Source organism: Callorhinus ursinus, unplaced genomic scaffold, assembly GCF_003265705.2.
Source record: "Callorhinus ursinus isolate GAN/ISIS: 27379988/994484 unplaced genomic scaffold, GSC_fseal_2.0 scaffold43, whole genome shotgun sequence".
In the NCBI taxonomy this organism is placed as follows: Eukaryota; Metazoa; Chordata; class Mammalia; order Carnivora; family Otariidae; genus Callorhinus; species Callorhinus ursinus.
This window is the reverse complement of record NW_027397105.1, coordinates 12,097,009-12,113,901: the sequence shown is the minus strand read 5'-3', so window position 1 is coordinate 12,113,901 and position 16,893 is coordinate 12,097,009. Positions and strand designations below refer to the sequence as shown.

At 52.2% G+C, this 16,893-nt stretch overlaps 1 protein-coding gene across 10 annotated transcripts in view; it reads right to left on the bottom strand.

Moving 5' to 3' along the window:
• PEMT (phosphatidylethanolamine N-methyltransferase) overlaps window positions 1–13,938 on the bottom strand; it is an 85,832-nt gene extending 71,894 nt beyond the window's left edge. For 2 of the 10 annotated variants that reach the window (XM_073881813.1, XM_073881812.1), the window contains exons 1-2: window positions 8,196–8,304; window positions 4,462–4,535 (exon numbers count right to left, since the gene is read on the bottom strand). In XM_073881813.1, coding sequence (XP_073737914.1) covers window positions 4,462–4,535; window positions 8,196–8,238 — 117 coding nt within the window. In that variant the 5' untranslated portion in view covers window positions 8,239–8,304. Of the gene's footprint in view, window positions 1–3,757; window positions 3,974–4,160; window positions 4,310–4,461; window positions 4,536–5,685; window positions 5,745–8,195; window positions 9,348–11,546; window positions 12,415–13,840 lie in introns of those variants that run through there. The other 8 variants (XM_025864006.2, XM_025864002.2, XM_025864009.2 and 5 more) reach the window with 8 other exon arrangements.
• Between the last annotated feature and the right edge of the window lie 2,955 nt (window positions 13,939–16,893).

Sequence of the window (16,893 nt, the reverse complement as noted above, 5' to 3'; positions counted from 1 at the left end):
AGTCATCCAATCAAATGGACTGATACTTATTCTAACAAAGTAATAGCAACCAAAGATTTTTCAAAACAATTTGTATAGCAGGCAAACATCTTCCCCCACAAGGCAGTCAAGACCTCCCGCATCTGCCACCGGGATCCTGCCTCCAAGGGTTTAGTCAGGCTCCTGTAGCACAAAAAATCAAGAGGCCTGTCCCCCATCATGGCCTTGAAGCTTCCTGAACACAGAGGCTTTTGCCTTCTGAAGACCACCCTTCGGTGGGCTACCCTTGACAACTTGTAAAGCTCCTCTACACCCTTATTTCATCCTGGTCTTCCTTATAAGCCCCACTTACTCTCCCTGATTTACAGATCAGGAAACTGAAGGGCACCTCTTGACACCTACACTAAGTGAAACCACCCATCTGCTCATGAGAGCAGGTGAGTCCATATGAAAAGGGCATGAAAGGGGCCCACATGACTATGCCCTGGCAGACTGGGTTCTCCAAGAAGCCAGCACCCCTAGGCCCCACTGGAGCCATCTTCTGAGTCCTGGAGGCACCCCTGCCCGTGATCAGCAAACTGGCAGTCCCTGCTGCCATCCACCCACCAGCCAGCTTGCTTCATGCCACTGGGAGGCTGAGGAGCAAGGCTCTGGAACCCCAGGGTGTGGAGGGCAAAGGGCTACAAAGGGCCATTGTCAGCGAGGCCATAGCAGGTACACTCCTCAACCCAAAGGGTTAATTTTTTTTTTAATCAAAAACAAAACCAAAATTCCCTATCAGCTGGAACAGACACAGAAAATGGCTGGTTAAGGGTATTGTACCCCAGGGCTGCACTGTTCGGAATAGTCTTAAAAGTAATGCCAGGGGGCGCCTGGGTGGCTCAGTTGGTTAAGCGACTGCCTTTGGCTCAGGTCATGATCCTGGAGTCCCAGGATCGAGTCCCGCATCGGGCTCCCTGCTCAGCGGGGAGTCTGCTTCTCCCTCTGACCCTCTCCCTTCTCATGCTCTCTCTCTCTCTCTATCTCATTCTCTCTCTCAAATAAATAAATAAATAAATAATCTTTAAAAAAAAAAAAAAGTAATGCCAGGGCGCCTGGGTGGCAGTCGGTTGAGCATCTGACTATCGGTTTCAGCTCAGGTCCTGATCTCAAGGTCATGGGATCGAGCCCCGAGTGGGGCTCCGTGCTCAGTGGGGAGTCTGCCGGAGATTCTCTCTCCCTCTACCCGTCCCCCCCGCCGTGCTCGCTCACTCTCTGGAACAAATAAATAAGTCTTTTTTTTTTTTTAAGATTTTATTTATTTATTTATTTGAGAGAGCAAGAATGAGAGAGAGAGAGAGAGAGCAAGCACATGAAAGGGGGAAGGGTCAGAGGGAGAAGCAGACTCCCTGCTGAGCAGGGAGCCCGATGCGGGACTCGATTCCGGGACTCTGGGATCATGACCCGAGCCGAAGGCAGTCGCTTAACTGACTGAGCCACCGAGGCGCCCCACAAATAAATAAGTCTTAAAAAAAAAGGAATGTCACCGATTTCTTTTTACTTTTTAAAATGCGGCTACTAGAAAAGTTTAAATGATAAATGGGACACATTGCATTCCTATCAGATGGTGCTGGACTCGCAGGCTGAGATCCTGCAGCTCAGATACCCATAGGGTAAAAAGAAACCTTCGTGCTCACTTGGGCCAGGGACTGACGGGCTTCTTTTAAAAGCAGAGATTTTGATTGAAGAAGGAGGAGAATGATCACAAGACAAATACATAACTAATGTTGTGTTGTTGTTGTTGTTGTTGTTGTTAAGAAAAAATCCTTTGCTAACAGGAAGCTTAGCTGTGCCAACAAAGGCAGCAGCGGAACAAACTGAATCTTAGTCAACTAGGGTCACCCTGACCTGTCTCCAGAAGTGCTCCCAGTTCCCTCCAACTCCATAGCCCCCTCAGACTCTGGAGTAAGGAAGAGAGCAGAAAAGCCCATCCCCCACACACCCAGTTAACCTTCCCCTCCCCATGGCTGATTCTTACTCCTGCTGCCAGGTCTAGAAAAACGGGCCTTGCTCAGATGACCCGGCAGCACCCTAAAACTCCACTGGGCCTGTGCTGGGCCACTGCCCCCCTTGCATTGTGGCCTCTGGCTCAAAGACATCCCACCTCAAGTTAATGGTGACCTACCCTTCCCCACGGAGTCATTCCTCCAGGAAGCATCCACCCCCTAAGCCAGGCAATGCCGAGGGCGCCCTTGGCATTGCAAGTGCCCTTTCATCCGAGATTTGCTCTGGTAGAAAACAGGAAAAGTCCCACCACTGACCACGTGGGGCCCAGAGATTCTCTAATTGCCATTTGCAGTTTAAGATTCTAAGGATTCCGGGCGCCTGGGTGGCTCAGTCATTAAGCATCTGCCTTCGGCTCAGGTCATGATCCCAGGGTCCTGGGATCGAGCCCCACATCGGGCTCCCTGCTCAGCGGGAAGCCTGCTTCTCCCTCTCCCTCTCCCACACCCCCTGCTTGTGTTCCTGCTCTCGCTATGTCTCTCTCTGTCAAATAAATAAATAAAATCTTTAAAAAAAAAAAAAGATTCTAAGGATTCCATGGGATACCATCATCCTCATGAGGGAGGCTGTTCTTCCTCTCTTCTGCTTCCCACTTACCAATGTCAACTCATCCTGCACTCTGTCAGGGTCAGATGCTAGCCTTCTCTTTGTTCCTTGGACAAATACTCCCCCATTTAAGGCCTTTGCCCTGTCCCTGCTGACCAGAGCTTATCACTGGGTCTCAGATCGCGGGTCACCTCCTCACAGATACAGGGATTTCAATCCCACCTCTCCACCAACTACTCTCTAAAACATTGGCCAGTTTTATCCCCTTCAGTGAATGTTCTATACTCCCAGGCTTATTGTCTTAAAGACTGGCTGTTATTAGTAAATGCATAAAGGGGGGAAATGCTCTAGATTAAAGAAAGTCCAGGCAGAGATGGAGCTCCCAGGCTCCACGAAGAGTGGCTGACTGATGAAAAAGGTGGAAAGGTGGAAAAAAAGGAAGCTCTGACAGAAGGGAGAATGCAGGAGAGGAACAGCCATTGGGAGGGGGAACCTGGGGAGAGACACCAGGAAAAGACAAACTCTCTGGCCTATGACTTTGTAAAGGGGCTGCCGCCCGAGGTAGCCGGGTTCTCCAGCCGGCAGGGCCCGTCCCACCCCGTCCTGGCACAATGCTTACAGGCTGTCAACTCTTTCCACCCATCCACCCGAGAAGGAGGTGATGTTCTGCGGCCAGCTCAGGCCAGGGGGAGGGCGCAAACCTTCCTCTCGCCTCCTCCGCAGAGCTGGCCTCAAGCCCGGGGAGGGGGACGGAACTGCGGCAGGGGGGCCTCCCAGTTCCCACGCATCCACATGCTGCCACCACGCACACTCCCGAACACACCTGGTCGGCCTGCTTCACACGCCTCCACGCCCCGTTCCAGTAGGACACACTCCCACTCAGAACAAACACTCTCGGAGCAACTCTGACCACACAATCCCAGAGGCAAACACACATACACACACACACACTCAGGAACTCTTTCTCCGACACACGCAATCCCTCTTACACGCGCACACGCGCGCGCCCCGCCCTCGAACGCGCAGCCCCGCCCCCACCACGCCCCGCCCCCCGTTGCCTGGGCAACAGGGGCCCCGCCCAGTGGGCGTTGGCGGCGGCGGCGGCGGCCGCCGGGACTGCGGGCCGCAGGACCCACCCGGCCCCGCGAGTCCTCTCTCTGCTTCCCCAGCCGCGCCGCCCGGTCCGTACCTGCCTAAAGTCAACATTGCCGAGGCCTCCGCAGCAGTCGGGCCCCGCCACAGAGCTGCTCATCGGCTCTGCTCCCCGCCGTCACATCCCCTCAGCCGGGCCTCCTCTAGGGGGCCTCCACCGGGGCCTCGCGGCCGCCGACTCACCCCCCAAAAGCACCCTGTCGTACCGGGAAGCTGTGCCGCCCGGGGCGCTTTCCCTGTGACCCCAAGTTCTCTCAGCCTTCTGGGAAATGTAGTTCCCCGTCCCCGCGAGGCGCCACTGCCCTGGAACTCGCGACGGCATCTCGAGGAGCCGAGAGCTGGTAGCCCCGGGGTCGTACGCTGCGGTGACCGCCAGTTCCGGGGCGGCTCTCCCCTGGACCCTTCGGTCCCCGGCTCCCACACCCTGCCCGCCAACTGACCTGGCCTCCCTGTCCTTGGCTGGCGGTGGGGCTCGGAGCCGGCGGCTGCGGGTCCTAGGTATAAGTAGCTTCCTGCGCAGCCCCCTGCGGACTTGGACTTTGGCCCAGGCTCGGGGTCCCCCGCCCCCCCTCCGAGATTTGCTTTTGCCCAGAGGCGGTGCAGGCCGAGCACACCCTGTAGTCTCCTGCAGAGGCTACTCCCCGGGACCCTGGGCCCCCGCCCCCACGGCCTCCCTATTCTTTGGCTCGGCCGGAGACACCTCCTCCACTCCTTTGTTCATTCATTCTCTGGTTCACTCACCGGGTACTTGCTGAACTCGTCTGTGTGCTGCGGGTACAGTAGGGAACAGCACAGGTCCCCGCCCTCACTGTCTCCTAATAGAAGAGACAAAACATGAATAAAGGATTATAACCTGGAGAAGTACTGTGATGGAAAGCAACTGGGGGCGAGGTCCGATGATAATAAGCCAAAGTGCCTTAGGATCCCTTGCGGGAGGCCCGAACACAAAAGAAGGTGCAAGACAGGTGAAGTGTAGGGGCAGGACAATTCCGAAGAGAAACCATGTGTGCAAAGGCCAGGAGACAGGGCAGAATTAGGGGTACTTCAGGAATCCAGAAAAGGCTGATGATCTGTGGAGTAGTGGTGGAGGAGACAGAGTGGGAGGGAAGGAGTTTAGGAAAGCAGGTGGGATTTTAGATGGTCAGGTCCAAGAGAGCCCCTTTTGCAGCCAGGTGTTAATATATATGGGGAAACAGACTCAGAGTCCCAGATTTTCGCAGTCTCGCAGCCAGCTGTGAGCCCAAGCGGGACTTTTGCCAAGCCAGCTGCTTCCTGATTCAGGTGGCCTGCTTCTCGCTTCTCTCGCGCTTAGCCCTGAGCACCTACGGTCTTGAGCATCTGCTGAGCAGCCGCTGTGTGCCTGTCCCTGCGCTGACCGCTTTACAGACAGCCCCAACCTTTACAACATCCCTAGCGTGGGGCAGGCCCACCAACCAGACAGGGCGGAGGAAGGACACTGGCTTTGGAGCATGCACCAGGTCTATACCTACGGGCAAATTTCAGTGTCCTCAAATGTAAAAGGGAAGGGGCGCCTGGGTGGCTCAGTTGGCTAGGCATCTGCCTTCAGCTCAGGTCCTGGGATCAGACAGAGCCCCGCATTGATCTCCCTGCTCAGCGGGGAGTCTGCTTCTCCCTCTCCCCTGCTGCTCTCCCTGCTTGTGCTCTGTCAAATAAATAAAACCTTAAAAAAAAAAAAAAGTAAAAGGGAAATACACATCGGTAAAACTCAGTACACATGATCTGACCCACAGGAAGTTAATTACCACTGGCCACAACAGGGCTGAGTACACAATAGGTGCTCAAAAGCTGGTTTGCCTACAGTTGCCCAAGAGTCAGACATGCTCCCCTCCTCCGGGTGTCCAGGCAAGGACTGCCGGACCCCAAGTCAGAGTGCTCCAAAGGGCACTCCCCCCTACCCCCACCCCATGTCTACCTTCCCGAAGCCCCAATTTTCTCCTGACCTACCTGGCTGCTCCCATTGTTTTTTAAGCCAGAAAAATGAGTTTGTTGTGTGTTTGGTGTATCTGGGAACAAAGAAAGGTAAACGTCAGAGGTCACACCAGAGCTGATGCAACTAGAGGAATCCACTCCTCCAGCCCGAATCCACCCCCTGCCCCTTTCTGTGAAAAGAAGACATGGAGAAGCCAGACTGCAGCTTCAAGTGTGATGGGAGTGGTTCAGATCAAAAGCCTCCTGCCCAAGATAGTTTGCGGCAGAAGTCTCTGCCAGGGCCATTTGAAAACTCCCAGGTCTGAGAGCTTGCAGAAATCATCCAGGCCAACCTCTCACGCTGGGATATTCCTTTTTCAGCATCCCTAGCAAGTAGACAAGTCATTTTCTGTCTACATGCCTCAAGTGATGGGAGGCTCACCACTTCGGGAGGTAGCCTGCTCCAGTCTTGGACAGGGTGTTTTATTCATGAAACAGACCCAACGCCACCCTTCATGAAGTTTTAACAAATAGAGCTCCTTTCTACCCTCGGGGTTATCTCTCTTTTCCCCTTGATTATTCTTCAGATAATGGGAAGCCAGTATCGCAGACTATCTCCCAGGTGGCTCCAGGGCAAACATTTCCCAATGACCTCTCTGGCCAGGAGTTTGACAGGAAGGCAAAACTAAAAGCCATTTCTTCATTGCCTTCAGCTTCCTCTTCCCCAGCCTCCACAGGTACTGGATCTGGCTACCTGGCTCCCAGCAATCACTAAAATGGGCTTTTATTACAAAAATTAGCATCTGCTTATTGGGGGCCTTTGGGTAAAACCTAAACCTTTCCCTACTCTGATTCCATTTACTGTTCATAAAATAGGTATAATAATAGCTCTTGAGCAAGGCTGAAATAAGGATTAGAGTTAGCAATATGCACAAACGTGCCCAGCACCCAGTGGGTTCCCAATCAATGTTTGTCTCCCTCTCTTGTATGTAACTGAGACTCAGCAGTTACGATCACACTGATAACACTCATGGGTACGCTGGGGTCTAGGGCCAGCCCAGCTCAGGGGCCCACTGAGTTCCTGGGAAGAGAGGGAGTGAGAAGCCAGCATGAGGAGACAGCTTGGGCTTGGGGGGCTGGGGCGGGCGGGGGGAGGCGGTGTGCAGGGAGCAGGGGGAGGCTGGGCAGCCTGCACTGCAGGTCACCAGAAACCCATTATCAGGAGTTTTTTTAAAACCAGGAGGGTAAGGAGGGGTTGCAGCCCAATGCCCAGTGCCTCCCTCCTATATTCAGGCCCCACTGCCCCCGCCTGGCCCAAGGAGGGTCCAGGAATGGGAGAGAAGCAGGTTCAGCAGGAGCTGGGGAGAGAGCTGGGGCAGGGCAGTGCTGTGGATCATGAGTAAACCCTCTCTTCCTCCCCAGACTCAGGAAGGAGCCTCCCTCCTCCCCATTGCTGGCAAGAGGGCTCAGCGGTAGACTCACCTGAATCCAGCCATTTAAGGACCGAGCAACTCCAGCAAGGAGTGGGGACTGGCCAACCTCCCTGACCCCTCCGCAGTGCACAGAGCAGCCAACCCCTGCCTTCCTGCTGGCCTCTTTGCTGTTCCCAGAACACTTCAGGCACACCCTCACCTCAGGGCCTTTGTGCACGCTGTGCCTGCTGCCTGGAATGCTCTTCCCTCCAAAGTCCTCACCGCTCCCTCCCTCACCTCCTTCAGGTCCAGTATCAGCTTTCTGCCCTGTGGAACACGTCAACCTCCCCCCACCCCGACTCCCCATCGCCTCCCCCCTTTATTCCCCTCCACAGCCCTTAGAGTCATCTAACAAATTGATTTAGCTTATTTATTCATGCAGTGTGGTGTCAGTCTCCCCCAGGTAGACTGTGAGCTTGAGGATGGGGCTTTTTTATCCCTTTATACACAACTCTCTCTGTGGCACCTGGATCATGCCTGACATAAAGGAGGCACTCAATAAGTAAGGAATGAATGAATGAATGAATGAATGAATGAATGAGTGAATGGATGAATAAATTGTTCTACCACTCCCAAATTTGGGGTATCCATGGGCAAACCACCTCTCTGGGCCTCAGTGACCCTGCCTAAGGAAAGGGGAGGGGAACAGGATCCTTGAACACGAAATCAAAGCAACCCGTGAGCCGTGAAGTCTCCACCCCACCACTCTCTGGCTGGGGGTCTGGGGCAAGTGATTTACCCTCCCTGTCGCTCAGCAGAAGACAAAATTCTACCCATAGAAACAAAGCGCTAAGCTAGTTGGGCTCTTGCAAAGCTGGAGGCTCAGGTCTCAGCACCGGTTCCCTTTATAAGCCCTCGAAGTGCCCTGTGAGGTGGGAAGTGTTATTCTGCTTTCCCGGGTGAGGGAACTGACTTCTGTGGAAGGGACCGGCCCATAGTCAGACAGCTGAGTAAGTGATGTGCTTCAAGCTGGCCAGCCCAAAGTCATGCATGGCCTTTTACCGCTATGCAATCCCGCTTCCCTAGGAAGGGGGAAATGACATAAAAGTGGCCCAGTGCAGGCTCAGCACTTACTCAAATATTCAATGTTCCAAAACACATCATGTTTCTGCTCCATTCTCTGCTTCTTTTCATCACATCCATCCTTCAAGGTCCAGGTGAGCTTCAAGATGCCTGACAATTCCTATAAGGATGAAGGCAAAGCATTCTTCCTCACCATGGCCCCACGAGGTCCCATATGGCCCAGGAGCAGCCTGCCATTCCAGCTCTTACCCTCTGTTCTCCACCCACACTGACCTCATCTCAATTGCTTCCAGCCACAGGGCCTTTGCACCTCCGGTTCCCTGTCTGACACACTCTTCCCTTCTCTTCTTAAAGAGCAAGGGCGTTTCCTGCTTTGGCCACCATCGCATCTCTGGCACCTGGCACATACCGGGCACCTGTGCCAGGCACCCATCGAATTTACCAAAGGAATCGATGAGTGAAGGAAGGCCAAGACTGAATTTTAGCCCAGGGAAGTTATCCCTCAAAACTGGAAACAAAGTAACAATATTTTCAGACAAACAAAGGCTGAGAGAACTCATCACCAGCAGGTAAGAGGAAAATGACCCCAGTCAGAAGCTCAGGAACACAGGAAGGAATGAAGAGCGCTGGAAAAGTTAAATCCCAATGAGTATTAGATGTTTATAAGAATAAAAATATCTCGTGGGGGTTAAAAGGTTTATCTTGGTAACTGAGGGAAAAGGTAGGAAAAACCCTGTAGGGCCAGAGATTTGAATGACATGATGAACCAAATCTCTACCACGATCTCCTCAGAACTCTCCTCCCAGAAAGTGCAGAACATACATTCTTTCCAAGGTCATAGATGACATTTGCCAAAATCGACCATATGCTGGGGCGTAAAGCAAATCTCAAAACATTTCAAGGGATTGAGATCACATAGTTTATCCTTCTAAACACTGGGATTAAGCTAGCAAGCAAGAAGATGGCTAAAACGTCTCCCAATGTTTGGAAATGAGACAATACGTTTGTTTTTGAAACCCCAGAGATGAGGTGAGCCTGGCTGGCTCAGTCGGTGGAGCATGTGACTTGATCTCCGGGTCGTAAATTCAAGCCCCACGGTGGATGTAGAGATTGCTTAAAAATAAAATCTTAGGGCGCCTGGGTGGCTCAGATGGTTAAGCGTCCGCCTTCGGCTCAGGTCATGATCCCAGGGTCCTGGGATCGAGTCCCACATCGGGCTCCCTGCTCCTTGGGAGCCTGCTTCTCCCTCTGCTTCTCTCTCTCTCTCTCCGTCTCTCATGAATAAATAAATAAAATCTTTAAAAAAATAAAAATAAAAATAAAATCTTAAATAATAATAATAATAAATAACCCCCAGAGATGAGATCCAGTTGGCTCCACATGGGCCAGGTGTCCATCCACGGACCAGCAAGGGCAGCTGAGGGTGTGAGCACTACTAGACTAGATCAGGTGACCAACCCTGGTCAAGCCACAGTAGCCGGGGAGCGGCGAGTGTCTGTCTGGACTCTAGGAGAATATGGCATTTCCCATTTCCCACACTGGTGGGGTGGGGGTGGTGCCTTGAGCCCACTGAGTGCCGCAGGGGCTAATGGGGCTGCCGGCCGAGCAGTACCAAGCAGTCCCTGCCCCAGACACTCAGAGGTGACCAGAATCTCAGCAGCTCTTTACAATACCGTGAAAACTGCACAGCAGGGCTGTGCCCAGGAAGGAGGCAGGGAAGCAAGGGCCAGAAGCAATCAGAACTAAGGACTGGGGACGCCTGGGTGGCTCAGTCGGTTAAGCATCTGCCTTCAGCTCGGGTCATGATCCCGGGGTCCAGGGATCGAGTCCCATGTCGGGCTCCCTGCTCAGCGGGGAGTCTGCTTCTCCCTCTGCCTCTCCCCACGCAGAACTAAGGATTGGAGGTCCCAGCAAAGACACTGCCTCTTGCGGCACGTGGGTCACCTTAATGTGTGCAGTCTCGTGTAGGATCATCTTAGGATCGACCCCAGAGGCAAAGGATCCAGACAGCCACACTGCTCCCTGAACGCTTCTGCCTCCGCACCGCGGGGTATGCCACGGATGGACCTAGAAGGCATTGTGCTAAGGGAACCGAGCGAGACAAAGAAAGGCAAGTACCATATGATTTCACTCATAGGTGGACTCTAAAAAACAAAACAGAGGAACAAACCAACAAAAACCGGAAACAGAAACAGATCCATAAAGACAGAAAGCAAACTGATAGTTGCCAGAGGGGAGGAGGAGAAGGGGGGTGATGAGCCAAAAGGGGTGAAGGGAAGAGGGAGGACCAGGCTTCCAGCCCTGGAGTAAATAAGTCACGGGGATAAAAGGCACAGCCTGGGGCATATACTCAAGGTTATTTTCATAGCACTATGGGGTGACCGATCAGAGCTACACTTGGGGTGAGCACAGCACAATGTACACACTTGTCCAATCGCTGTGTTGTACCTCCGAAACTAATGTGACACTGTGTGTCAGCTACACGTCAATAAAAAATAAATCAACAAAGGTTCTTGCCTCCGCAGAAGGGTGAAGTTCCCATTTCCCTGACTCATCAACCTGGAGTATGATTATTCCAAACAGGGTTAACATTAATTTAATAGTTGAATAATTATACTTTATTTAATTTGGCGTCCCCCCCACCCCGTTATTTGTGATGTTGGACATTTTCCCGTGTGCTTTCCTTTTTGATTGGAATAGTGTTTTATTTGCCCTATTTACCAATGTACTTCCTGTGCCTTCTTTCAAGAAGACTCATGAGCCTGACTCAGTCGTCTCTTGAACTTAACTTAATGAAATGAATCAGGCTGTTGTCAGTTTTACGTGATTAAAAACTTTTTTTACCTGCAGAATTTTCCAACCCACCAAAAACTTGCAAGAATTGTACCATAAACCCATATATGCTCCACTTAGGTTTACCGATGACCATTTCCCAGTGTTTGCTTTATCTGTTTATATGTAATTATTTTTTTTTAGGATTTTATTTCTTTATTTGAGAGAGAGCAAGAGAGCGAGAGAGCGGGAGCAGGGGGAAGAGCAAAGAGCCTGATGAGGGGCTCGATCCCAGGACCCCAGGATCATGACCTGAGCCGAAGGCAGATGCTTAACCACCCGAGCGCCCCTGTAATTTTTTTTTTTTTTTTTTTATCGACCATTTGAAAGTAAGTTGCAGACTCTTTGCCCCTAAATACTTCAGGGGATATTTCCTAAGAACTAAGATGTTTTCCTCCAAAACCTCAAACAATGACCTAAATCTGGAAGTTTTTCCTTACTCTGTCTTTCACAGCATTGACATTTGGGGAGAGCACAGGGGATTTTGCAGCCTGCCCCTCAAGTAGGTTTTGTCACCCACAATCCCCTCCCACCCCCCACAGGCTGTGCCTCAAAGGGCTGGAACGTCACCAAAATGCTGCTTCCTCCTCCAGAGTATGATGTGAGGTCCTGCTGTCCATCCTGGTGCAGGAGCTTTGATCCCCGCGAGCGTCAGATCTCTCCTCCTCAGAGGTGTGTGGGGTTCAGCTGTGTTCTTTCTTCTGATTACTGGTCTGCCATTGCCTTCTCGCGGCTTGTTCTTGCTTTCATAAACCTGGGGCTTCACAGCCCAGCTCGGGAGGGCAGCTCAGGCGCAGCCGGCTTCCACGGTACCCAGGGGGACAGCAGGTGAGCTGTCCTCCCAGCCCCTAGCCAACGGGCCCTGCTGCCTGGTCCCCGAGTGCTTGTGTCCTGGCACCCCAGCTGTGTTTATAGAGGACCCCACGGCCACCTCCTGGTCTAACCTCCATCCCTCCCCGGGCCTCGGCCTCCCCATCTGCAACAGGAAGTGACAGGGCTAGGACCTTTTACCTTTCCTGGTAAGGACGCTCAGCATTTGAGTGGGACCATGTTTTGTGGTGTGGGTGTCCCTGACCCTCACCTTGAAATACATCCCCAACCCAAAACACCCCCAAAACATGTCCAAATGGCTCCGAGAAAGGGGCTGTGGCTTCCCGTTGAGAACAGCTATTCATATTAGCTACTATGTATTGAGGACTTCCCACGTGCTGGCCTTGTACCAAGCACTTGATATACTTTATCCCACTGATACTGCAAACAATTCATTTCACAGATGAGAAAAAAGAGGCCCAGAAAGCTTGAGGGACAGTCAGGAAGTGTTGGGGCCAGGACCTCCATCCCAGGAGGCCAGACCCTTAACATCCCATCCTGTTCAAGGCTCTCCGCCGATGGAGGCAACGTCACACACTGGTTGTGAGCTCAGGTGTCTGGGTTAAACCTGAACAAGAGATTGAATTGTTGCTCAGCAAGTGCTCCCCCCTCTCCTCCCCTCCCATTGTGGGTAGAGCAGACTGCCCTGTGCCATTGACTTTGGGCCTATGTAACCTGCTTTGGTTGCTGGAACGAGAATGGGCATAACAGAAGCAGAGGCCTCATATGTGCTGGTGTGGTTTGCTTCGATTTCTTGTGCTCTGGTGAGCTACCCTGAGAAGCACACATCCTGGGTAACTGCTGCCCCTTTAGCCTGGGCCCCAGAACCAACACACATGGGGGAGACCTGAACTCAGTTCGGCCCCGCTGACCGCAGACTGAAGCAGAGCCACCAGCCAAATTCAGACTAGACTGGCCAACCCACCCTCACCCCACAGACCTGTTCTTGAGCATAAACACCTGCTGTAAGCCCCCAAGTCTGGGGTGGTTTGTTATGCAGCATTATCATAGGGAGAGCTGACTGATAGAATCTGGGTTCGAGGACCAGGGTGGCCAGGTCCTAGGGGCATCTGCAGGCCTTTGCTTCCTCATCAGTATAATGGTACCGTCCTGGTACTGATCTTATAGGCTTGTTGTGAGGATCCGAAGTGATAATGCTCTCCACACAGTGCTTAGGGCATAGAAAGTATTTAGTCAATGTTCATTATTATTACACTCTCACCACAATGGCTGCTCTTACCATTGGCAGTGACCAGCAGGATCCAGTAAGGAGCCCTAACCTCCACCCTCAAGCACTTGGACAGTTTGAGGTTAATGAATTGCAAGGAGAGTTGGCCCTAGGTGAAGGGGAGTAGCCCCCAGGAGCATTCTGCCCTGGTCCCCGAGTTGCCCCCTCCCTGACCCATACTCCCCCAGTGAGCATCTGGAGCAGGCTGCTCAGGGACCAGATGGCTAAGTGCCTACCGGTGAGGCCTGGCCAGGTCAAAGTGACCCACGGACCATGGAAAACTCAGAGCCAGGCTGTTTCCCCCTCCTTCAGCCCAAGACTTCAATAACCAGCACTTTGAAATTACAGGCTAGCTACAGAACCCAGTCCCTCATGGGCGTGTGCGTGTTAGTGTCTGGATCTGTGTTTCTGAGTGTGTGTGTTTCCAGGTGTGTGCAAGCATGCTTCAGCATCCATGTGAGTGTGTGTGTCTGGTTTACAGTGTGTGTGTGTGAATGTTTCAGTGTTGGGGGGGAGTGTGTCTCTGTGTGTTTGCCTGTGTTTGGGCGCCAGTGGGTGTGTGTATGTGTGATCTGTGTAGGGGGAAGTATATGTCCATGTTTCAGTATGTGTGAGCACGCGTCTGCGTTTCCAGAGCCGTGGATGTGTTGTCTCCAGACTCAGAGCATTGCTGACAGAGGTTGCCTGGGACCCCACAGTGACACCACTCTCCTGCACACACTAGGACCAGAAACACCTGAGGTCCCATCCCGGCTCTGCCACTTACCCACGAATGCATCCTGGGCAAATGTCCCGACCTCCTTGAGCCCCCAGTTCCTCATGGGCTTGTCATGAGGGTCAAAGGCAACAAGCCCTTTGACCGGCTCTCTGTGGGCGGCGTCTGCTGACCTCATGGGAAGCTCAGTCATTCAGAAAGAGGAAGAGATGAACTGTGGAGGGGCCAGGGAGGTGCAGGCTGGCAGGGACAATGGTGAAATCACAGGAAGGGGTCCCAACGCCTAGCAGCTTGCAGTTGGCACCGGAGGACCCAGGGTCAGGGATTTCATCTCCGCATGGCCACTCCATGTTTTTCGTGTTTTGTTTTGCTAATTAATACACTTTAGAGTTCTTTAGCTTTCTAGGTAAAGTGAGCAGGGAGTACACAGAGTTCCCAGATACTTAAAAAAAAAATGGGGGGGCGGCGCCTGGCTGGCTCAATCGATAGAGCATGCAACTCTTGATCTCAGGGTCATGAGCTTGAGCCCCACGTTGGACATGGAGCCTACTTAAAAAAAAAAAAAATTGTATTGAGATAAATTTCATCATTTTAACCATCTTATCTTCTTTTATTTTTTAACAATTGGTAATCAATGTATGAGAAAGGTCGCTTGAAGCATCTGATGATGATGTCGACCTTGACCGCTGGCTCACTACGGAGCGGGGGTCATCTGCTGAGCAACCGCAGAAGGACGGTGCCAATCCATGAGTCCCTTGTGGGTCGTCTTCTGGCAAAGATCCCAAGCCTTAGAACATTCAGCACTGGGGGTTTTCCTTGTAGTGGTTCTCACAGTCTTGGCAGGCATCGGAACTGGCTTCTTCACGTTGCGATTCTTTGCCTTGGAGCCTCTGATAAAGTCAGCGCGTACCTTCTCCAAAGATTTTCCTTTGCGGCTACTTAGAGTCATTCTAATTCAGTGACCCACCACCTCGGGTCCCATGACTGTCCTTCAGGTATCTTAAGAAGCGGAGTGGCCTCCTGACCTACTGGTTCCTCGTTCCTCAGCAGGGCGGCAGGAGAAGGCAACCCCCCCTGTAGCCTACAGCTGCCACCGAGCCTTCCCCAAAGAGCTATTCTAACCATTTTAAAGTGTACCGCTCAGTGGTTTTTGGTCACATTCATGATGTCGTGTGACCGTCATCATGATCTAATTCCAGGACATCTCCATCACCCCACAGAGAACCCCTGTACCCATTAGGTGTTGCTCTGCACCCTGCCACCCCAGCCCCTGGCAACTACGAACCTACTTTCTGTCTCCATGGATTTGCGTCTTCTGGAAGAATCATGCATGTGTGTGACCTTTTGTGTCTGGCTTCTTTCACTTAGCATAATGTTTTCAGGGTCCATCCACGTTGCAGCACGTATCAGTACCTCGTGCCTTTCTATGACTGAGTAATATTCCATCGTCTGGTCATAGCCCATTTGGTCCATCCGTTCGTCTGTTGATGGATACTTGGGTTGTTTGCATATTTTGGCTGTTGTGAATAATGCTGCTGTGGACATTTCGTGTACAGGTCGGGTTTTTCTTTTTAAACTTATATTTTTTAAGTAGGCTCCCCACCCAATGTGGGGCTTGAACACACGACCTTGAGATCAAAGGTCACATGTTCTACCGACTGAGCCAGCCAGTCGCCTGCCGGGTTGCTGTTGTTTTTGTTTTTTAATGGATTCACTTTTCATTTCTCTTGGATGTTCTCTAGCAGTGAAATTGTTGAGTCATAGAATAACTCTATACTTAGCCTTTTGAGAAACTTCCAGACTGTTTTCCACAGTGGCTGAGCCATTTCACACTCCCACCAGGAGCTCATAGGCGCTCCAACTTCTCCAGAGCCTCAACAACACTTGTTCTTTCCTGTCTTTTTGATACTAGCCATCCTCATAGACATGAAGCCGTGTCTCATGGTGGTTTTGATTTGCATTTCCCTGATGGTTAGTGATGTTGAGCGTCTTTTCTTGTGCGATTGGCCATCTGTCTCCTTTGGAGAAATGTCTGTTCAGATCCTTTGCCCATTTTTATTTGGGTGATTTGCCTTTCTATTGTTGAGTTCTAAGATAAAGGGTCATGACACACTCATTTAAAATGGAATGTTGGCCATCTCTGCTTCTCAAGGGTGTCAGCCCTGTCCCCGGAGGAAACCCCTGCCCCTGTCCTAAGGTCCTGCCCCAGCCCTCCAGCGTTTTCACGCACCCCCAATCCCCATCTCTGGGGAAAATGGAGCACTCCTTCCCCTGCGAGCTTGCTTCCAGGCAAGCCCAAGACCTTTCACCCAATCAAGAGCTCTTTAGAGTGTTTTTCCAGACAAAAGCTGCTCTTTCTCTAAGCACCAGTGCGGTCCCCGCCTCGTGTGTATGCATAAATAGCTACAGCCGGCTTCTGCAAAATAGAATTACGTGATTTTTTTTCTTCCAGGCACTACACATGAATGACTCCTAATTTTCTATTTCTCAGTTAAACTTCCCTTTCAGGCTCCAGATTCCTTCCACCTGCTGAACTCCTCCCCACCTCACGGCAGGAGGGAGGGGAGGGGTGGTCTTCCAGATACCTCGCCCCCAGCCCCCTCTACCCCTAGTCCGTGGCCCCGAGGCTGGCCCTCCCTGCACCACCCAGACTCCTCCCTCCGCTCTCCCTCCCTGCCGCAACGAATCAGTCATCAACAACCATAATTGTTCCTCTGAAAGAGCTCTGCTCGGGCCTCATCAGCTCCCAGCAGGACAGTCACCACGGCTGGCCTCCCTGCCTCCACCCTTTGCAGGGCAGCCTCCACCCCAACAGCAGGTGACTCCCCTGCTCAAAACCCTGCAATGGCTCCTTCCTGCACAGACCAGAATCCGATCCTCTCGGGCTGGTAGAGGACACCCTTCCCGAGTCAGCTCCTGCATTCGTGCAATTGCCCGAGCAGCTACTGCGTGGAAGGCACTGGGACAGAGTGGAACAAAACACAGGGCTCTGTGGCTTCTCCAGGCCTGAGGCTCTGTGAGGATAAGATGGCAGGAGGGTTCACGGCTCCTTTGCCTATTGCCCCATACCTGCCGGCCGCTCTGTCCCGGTGCTTCCTCCCCGC